General features: G+C 37.4%; 1 protein-coding gene across 2 annotated transcripts in view; it reads right to left on the reverse strand.

The window, feature by feature from the left end:
• Nucleotides 1–586: 586 nt before the first annotated feature.
• The window catches only part of p2ry6 (pyrimidinergic receptor P2Y, G-protein coupled, 6), an 18,680-nt gene continuing 10,690 nt past the window's right edge, over nt 587–8,576 (reverse strand). For both annotated transcript variants that reach the window (XM_015389319.1, XM_015389320.1), the window contains exons 2-3: nt 7,023–7,450; nt 587–3,722 (exon numbers count right to left, since the gene is read on the reverse strand). In XM_015389319.1, coding sequence (XP_015244805.1) covers nt 3,050–3,722; nt 7,023–7,450 — 1,101 coding nt within the window. In that variant the 3' untranslated portion in view covers nt 587–3,049. The remainder of the gene's footprint in view (nt 3,723–7,022; nt 7,451–8,576) is intronic.

Here is an 8,576-nt window from a genome sequence, read left to right on the forward strand (position 1 = left end):
AGGGAAAGATGGTCAAACTGGACACCTCTGGCTGCCCACTTCAAGAAAACAAATGCTTCTGGTGAAAAGTTTGTGGTGAGGCTCTTAAACTTTACAGTACTGTAGCAACTGTCCACCAGGGTGTGGAGAAGATTTCTTTACTGGTAATACTGTCATGTAGAGCACATACACTGCAAAAACTTTCTGAGCAGGAGGCCTATATTAGCAATGTTTTTACATTTAAAAATCCACTAATTAAAATAAACTCTACCTTTTCTGTTTAAACACACAGCCAGAATTATGACTGGTTATTAATTACAGGATCTTTGTCTTGCCTTGTGTGCAAATCACTGAGGCTCAATCATCTAAATATTAATGGGAGCATGTGCAAAAGTTTCACTTAATATATCAAAAAGGATTAAAGGAAAATGTACAATAAATTCCAGCTTGTATTCACATTCTGTGAGATTTCTTAAAGCTGTCTGCTGTGTAATTGAATTATTCCAATTCAAATTAATCATACCACTACAATGACAGAATTCTAAACCACACCCCTTAAAAATCATGTTTTTTCCATGGTGTTTTTATTTGTTTTTTTTGTCAGTAAGCTTTAAATTATAAAAACATACAGCGTACAAACGGAGTCCAAAACAATAAAAATAACCAATAAAACATGTGAGGCACCGAACACTTTTATTTTACACATATTTGAACATATAAAACATAACAAAACTCCTAAAAACACTAGGACAGATGTAGGACACGTTTACACATCACACACATTATAAAGCCTCACATTAAGAGCATTGAAGGGTGCACTTTATAACTTAGACTATTACATTAAAAAAAGCTTCAAACACATTACTTCATATTTGTGTTTAAATATATACCTTGCATTTAAAATGCATAGACATTTCACATTGAGCTGAAGAAATATTTGTCAGATATAAGAGTAATAGAAACTTTATCATTATCCAAGCTTGATGCATATAAATCATTTAGTGGGAGATGAAATACCCTCACTTATGTGGGTCTTAAAAGATCGACTTAATTACCAGGAAACTGTTGGGGAAGCTTGTGCAGCAAGAGCATCTTTGGGATTTCTGTTATACTGTCCAGCGTGACACAGATTCACAGCTTCTGCATTTATAAATAGGCATTTCCTAAATAAAAACATAAAAAACACACTTGTTTGTACTTTTTTTTAGGGCGATAAAAAAACAAATAAGGTTCACATTTTAAATCAAAGAGAAAGGTTTTAAACTTATAGTAAAAATGTGATTAAAAGGATGCTATGCTAAGCAATGCATTATATCTCTAGAAAACCTGTGGCAGAGAGCTCAGAGTGATGCATGTAGACACCTCTGGCAACGAAATGTAAAAATCCTTCAGATAAATTCATGTTTCATTGCAGCAGGATTTTCTTAAAACAAAAAAAAAGTAAAATAGAAACAGTTTTAACAAAACTTTACATACAACAAGTAAATTAGACATTAGTCTTAATTATCTAATAATTCCTGTAAAAATAACAAACGGAAGCAATTATTTAATATTACCTTCCTTTGTCTAGCAATGCATTATTTAAAATTCATGCCTTCTTAATTTATTTGAGCATAAATAAAAAATTGTACACTAGTTCTTTTCGTACTGACCCATCAGCCATAGACTAGATATTATTAAGCTTAGAAAATCAGAAAATGGCAACCAGTCATCAAAGGTAGTTCAATTATAGAATAACTGTAGCGATGAAATGAAAACATCTAATGCAATAACCAGATTCACAAGGCTTTTTAGACATTATAAGTAAATACAGCTTTGAAACTACACGAGGCTCTTTTTCTGTCTTTTCTGTTGTGGTTGATGTTTTTTCTTTAATTAAAATAATGGAAATTTTAAAGGATGGGTTGATACGGTGTGAGTGTTTGCTAAAACGTGTGTGCGTTTCATTTCTTAGATAGATTAATTATTTGGGATAAAATGGATGCAAAAAAAAAAAAAAAGCATTATGTAAGTGTCTGTTAGAAAAAGGGACTTGTATATGTATTTATATGTATACATACTTTTGTGTGTGTGTGAATATTTAAACTGCACGGTCTTAAAATAATAAACAAGATATCAAGGCTAGGTGTTTATAGCTGCAGCGGATTTCTAATACTTTTTTTAAAGCTTCTTGCACATCTTTACTGGGTTATAAATATAAATGACTGAATCCTTGCATCTTTAGTCTTCAATCTCTAACAAGCTTCCACAAGTTTTCAGAATCTAACCCAGCTTTTATAGAAAATGTTCTCCCTTTCGCAGCGAGTGGAGAACAAGGTCTTGACTTACTCTACACCTTGTCTTTCAGTCCATAAATGGTCCTTTTGTTCCCTCTTTTTCACTAGACTAATGTCACCCTTGACATTAAAATGCATTTCTCTTTAAACCACGTCCAAAGTGCGCTGTGAGCTGGACTTTGTCATAATCGGTTCATAATGACCTGCACGGCTCATAATGTGATTCATGCTGAATAAATCAGATTGATTACACTCATTACAGAGCCTGTGTTTAAGTGCAGTGGAGAACACACGCCCTCTAGTGGTAACAACAAAACAAAAACACTGAGAGTCAAAACTTGGAGAGAAACAAAAAAGATTCAGCCTCTATATCTTCTGCAAGTGCAATAACAAAATAACCACTGGATCATATTTTGAGTCAGTTTTGATCACAAATTACACAACCTCTACCATTTCCTCTCCATAGTGCCATTTGCTTGATGGAAAAATCCCTGGCAGGTCCTTGGGGTTAACTTATTGAATTCTCCTTTAAATTCACATAGTGGTACATGAGGAGAACATTTCACATGTAGAAAACCGACCATTAATGATGCGATCCTTCCCGATGATCAGTCTCTTCATCTATAAATCAGGAGCACACCCTGAATCTGTTGGTAATTGGTCAGCTTTGACTCGTTTATGTCAACCTTTCATTTCACTGCCATCTGGTCTTTAGGTTGCATCTCTAATGACTTCCTCACATAATGGTTGTAAGGACGACACCTCATGGGAGACGTAAACCATGTGGGACCTGCTCACGAGGCGGTTCCCTTCTCCCTCAGGGTGGTCACTCTGAGCATAAACTTCCTGGTGCTCCTGCGGTAACGTGGTTGGGTGAAATAAAACAAGATGGGGTCCAGGAAACTGTTCATGCTGGCAAATGGCCTTGTGCTCTTATAGACGATTGCAAAGAGGTTCCTCATCTTACAAGGGGCGTCAGGTAATGTTCGCACCACCAGGTACATGGTTTTAGTAAGATGGAAGGGAAGGAAGCTGATGCAGAACACAGCTGCCACCACCAGGATCATCCTAACAGCCCTGTCCCGTTTCTCCCCTGTGGCCACAGAGACCCCTTGGTAGGAAGCAGGACGGCACAGGACGTGGGCCATCCGACAGTAGCAGACCATCACACCCAGGAAGGGCAGCAAGAAGCCGATGAACGTGAGAACCATGCCGTAAGGATAGTAATCCAACGAGCGCTTTGGAGTGCTCAGATCATAGCATACTGTGCGGTTGCGCTGGATTCCAGTTGCGGCAAAGTTAAAAGTCGGCGCACAAAGGAGGGCGACCACCACCCATACGGCTGCACAGATGAGCCACGCCATCTTGCGGCCACCTTGTTTGTGCCACACAGCGAAGGGGTGGCAGATTCCAATGTAGCGATGCACACTGATGCAGGTGAGGAAGAGGATGCTGCCGTGTAGATTACTGTAAAAGGAGAAGGAAGGGGTCAATGTCATCAGCCTGTGAAGATGTTTGCATCTTTTAGTGTATCTAAACTAGAATTAAAACTGTGCGAAAGAATAAAACCAGAACCTTTAATCTACTTCTAGTAATTGTTTTTCTGTAATGTTAGTTATTTTCTCATGTCTTATGTCCAATCATGGCAATGTACGGATGAGGATTAGGGCCACTGAAAAAATAAAAAAAGTTAACTGATTTTTAAACATTATTTCAGTTTAATATGGGAAAAAAAAGACAGAACTCTGACTTTAATCTCAGAATTCTGACTGAAATTTGACAGCTAACAAACATGTTAGTAACAAGCCGTAGCCATGTCTGTGTTAGAGACTAGTTATCTTGTTTTAATCACCTTCTGCTCTTCCATTAAAGAAATAGCATCACCCCTCAGCCACGTAAAAAGTCGCCCAATTCCGTCATTTTCCACCAATGTGTTGTTTGGCCCTCCCAAAAAACTCACATCCTTGTCAGTGAAGTTGAGTGCTCCCACATCTCTTCCTTCATGGTGCTCATCTACATTAAGACCCAAATATTTGGAGAAAAAAGTCAGAATTCTGTGAAAAATGTCAAAATTCGGAGATAAAAATCTTAATTCTGAGAAAAAAGTCAGAATTCGAAGAAAAAAAAAGAGAATTCTGAGATTAAAGTCAGAATTCTGACTTCTTTCTCAATATACTGAAATAAAACTTAAAAATCAGTTACGGTAACTGTTTTTATTTTTTTTAGTGGCCCTAATCCTCTTCCGTAGAAATGTGTTGTTTAGTTAGTGCTAAAAAAAAAAGTAAAATGAACGAAAAAACATTTTTAAGATCTCCAGAATATATCTCAAACTCGTATGACTCAAACTATGTGGATGCCATAGTCCTCCAAGGAAAAAAACAAAGCAACAACAAACATTTTTAGCTGATGAGCAATACATTTCACCAGGCCATATTTTAGTACAGTGAAGGAATTTGCGTAGAAAATGGAATCTATAAACCATTTTTTGGAACATTTTACAAACAGATGTGCCAAAGTCTGTTCTTCATTGAAAGCCTTTAGATGGTTTTGATCCTTTTTCCAGGGAAATTTAAATAAGCTGAGTGTTAGCGAACAATTTCATCATAAAAAAAAAATATTTTAGCCCAAATCTCACCGTAAAAATTACCACTTTGCTTTGATTTAATTTCCAACTGCATCAGATGTGAACCATTCCTAAAATTGTGTTGGTGGACACAAAAAATTCTTTCCAAGGGCTTCAAAAAGGTCCTGAGACTCCTATGAACTACTAAAATAAAAAGTTAAACCTTTTAAAGAGTAAAAGAGGTCAGAAAGGCTTTTATTCAGCAAAGTCTGAACACAGGACCTCAGCAAAGCATCAGCCTTNCTCTGATTATTCTGTCCACTGAGTGTTGGGATCTGGAGAAGTTCCACCTTTCTCCAGCAGAGTGCGCCGTGGATCCTCCTGAGCTGAGCCTTCAACACACCTGAGGCACATCTCATCATTAGAGGATCCTCCAGTATATAACCTGCCTTCAGACCTTGCCTCAACGCCGCAGTGTTTATCCAGTTTGGTTAGCAACCTGAGCCTAGCATCTCCTGAGAATCTTTGTTGTCTCTGATTTAGATTGGATTCTAATACCTCCTTGCCTCTGCTTTCAGGAATCCTGTTTCCCTGTGAGCTCTGGATGAGCTTAACCTGCCGAGCCTGCCCTCTGAGCCAAACCTGAAGACTCTTGTCTGGATTCCCATGCTGCTCTGGACTAAGAGCTGGAAACCCAAAACCAAGGTCTGCCCTCAAGCTAGAAGTAAGACGCTGAAGCGGTTATTGGACTCTGCTGAACTAAACAATCTCTGGACCCAACAGTTCCTCTCTCAAAGCCAAACCCGGACTCTTCAAGGTATCCATCAGAAACTCTCAAACTCTTCTGCTCCCAAGCTAACTGAACTGTCATCCTCACAGACTCCAGTGAACCTACCCCCAGGCCTGAACCAGTTCCAGTGTTTATTCCATGTGCTTGTATTCAATAAACATTGTTAAACTTTTCATCAGTCTCCGTGGTGTTCTGCATACTGGGATTTTCTGAAACCCATCATGACAATGAGTAATTTGAATAATTCCAAAATCAGGTAAACGTACAGTAAACAGTAGATATTAACTGTGGAAATTCATTATCTTATCCTAACATAAATATAGTTCTCATTGTATGGACTGGTTTTCTAAGCTTCATGCTAAAAAAAATTTCAGTAAAAGTATTTCTTCAGCACAAATTTGTTCTTTTATATTCATAACATTTATTTCTATTCTTTAGGCATTTGAGTCTTTAAAGTACCAAACCTAAACTTAAGTCTGTTTCTCAGCAACATTTATAGACATTAAATCTGATGTTAGTATCCAACAGTTACCCAGTACTCAAGTAGCCTTTTTTATCGATTACGTTTTTACTTTTACTTGAGTAAAAAAATGTTAAAGTAGAGCTATTCTTACTTGAGTACAATTTTTGGGTACTCTACCAACCTCTGCTTAGGTCTGCTTTAATATTCCTGTTTATGGCCCAAACTTAAGTAGAAAGAAATTAAGTAAACAAAAGCATAAAAATGGCAATTACATTCTGTGTTAGAGCCACAATGTTTTTTTTTCTGTAATTTTTGTCATTTGTTGTAAGGCTAACATCAATACAGGTGTACTTTATTGTGATGTTTACTTTTATGTTGAAAGGCTTATTTCCTGTTTGAGTTTTTTCTGTTAATGGATACAGACTGTAGGAGGATTGCCTTGGCCGTGTATACCGTTTTCTTTTTTGTTTTTGTTTTTTTTGAAAGAAAAGAAATTGCACCATCATTTGTTGTATGTTATATTTTTTGGATAAAGAATTTTTGGGTTAAAAATTACGTTTTTTCAAGCATCCTTTACTTATCCAGGAGCGCACAGAGAATATTGAATCTGCTATAACTGCTATAACATTCGGGATGTCCAAATATTATTTTTTCATTTCCGATACAATGCCAATAATGAGGCTTTTAGGATGACATATACGAATATTAACCCAATCTCATATCAGTCATACTTTGCTTTCTGATTTTATAGTTTGTAATATTAGAAAAAGTTTCATCACATTAAGAGTTATGAGAATAACGGTTGCATGAACGTTAGACAGAAGCTTGGTTACATCAGAGATTTTACATGAAGGCTGACATATATTGCTACATCCATTTATTGGCTGGTTTTAGACCCATTTCCGCTATCAATACCGGTTTGAGATGAATATTGAAAATCAGGTCGCCTACCTGTAAAACTGAAACCGGACCATTTTACAGGCAAACTCCCCAAAGGGCCAGTAGTCATGGCTTGCGTAGTTGTAGATGAGCAAAGGAAGAGACAGCACATACAGGAAGTCAGCTATGGCCAAGTTGAGCATATAGACGTTGTTCCGGGAGATGTGGGGCCTGGTCCTCCATATCTTTAGTATGACCACAGCGTTGAGAGGGACGCCAAGCACAAAGACAACGATGTACACCGTAGGCAGTAAGATCTGCTTAAAATCCTCCTTATAGGTGCAGCGTAAGGAGCTGACATTACTAGAGGTACTGGCAGAGATGTCTATGGTGATCGGTTCTGTGGGTTCTAAACTGGTAGAGAGGAACTCTGTAGGGAACATTCTGGAGATTAGAGTTTCAGTCGAGGGGGAGTTGAGAAAGTGTTGCATCTTTACAGCCTGTAGGACAGACAAAGAACAAAATATTAAAGTCAGAAGTGAATATTTACCTGCAGGGCATCATGATGGTGGCGATGAAACCAGTTTAAGGTGGTCTGTGGGTTTCTCTTCCAAGGTAAACAAGAAAAAAAAAAAAACTTTGAATGCATTAGAAGCTGTTTTAAGGTCAAACCAAGTTAAACATTCAAGATGCCATATCTCTCCACCAGAGGGCAGAAAATATCCACTTTGGTGACAGAAATTAAATTCTTAAATGATGCAGTTTACCAACAAATTTAGCTTAATGTGGAAGCAAAATGTGTGTAATATGTGCATCTTTTATGCAGTGAAAGGGTGAGGAAGATAATGCAGTAAATCCATAGTGATATCCCCTATGCTTTATCATTATATGATTATTTACAGTTTCAATCTATACAATTAAAAGCTGGTAAATACAAACATATTCCAAAAGACCTGAAGCTTTAGCTGCAACAGAATTGGTTCACATATATATATATATATTTTTTATTTCCCATCATATTCACAAACATTCACCTTTGTTTTGGTCTATAATCCTAAAGTCCCAGCAACATCCTCTATTCTTTGTGGTTTTGACAATAACAGAAAGTTGAAGGGGCAAGAAAACATTTGCCAGCCTTGCTACTATTATAGAAAGAAAAAAAAATCAGTAGTAAACAGTCAGCTGAGAGTCTGGATGTACAAAACAGGATTCTTTAGTCTCCATAAAAATTATTTGAGTAAAAAAAAAAAAACTATAGGTCGTCTGGACTCCTTCACAGACCCCCCAGCGTCTGCAGACAGAATAATCCAACAAGCACCCCTCTGACAATCAGCCCCATCCAAGCTTCTCAGGGAGAAAAGAAGTTGAGCAAGATAGTTTACTTAAGCTGCCAGCCCTACAGCTACAGCCTGACTCATGGCATTTCACAACATGGTATTTGTAAAGACAAGTGAGAATTCTTTTTTTTTTTTTTTTTGTGGCTTTTTTTCAGAACTGCACAAGTCTGTGTGTTTTTCTTTAAAGAGTCTGCCTGCTGCCCTGGCCCTCCTTTCTGAGTAGGTGCAGGAATTTTGACGTAAGACTTCTGGTTTCCTGGTAATTGAGCATGAGACAGGAATAAGGCTT

Source organism: Cyprinodon variegatus, unplaced genomic scaffold, assembly GCF_000732505.1.
Source record: "Cyprinodon variegatus isolate N-32 unplaced genomic scaffold, C_variegatus-1.0 Scaffold454, whole genome shotgun sequence".
In the NCBI taxonomy this organism is placed as follows: Eukaryota; Metazoa; Chordata; class Actinopteri; order Cyprinodontiformes; family Cyprinodontidae; genus Cyprinodon; species Cyprinodon variegatus.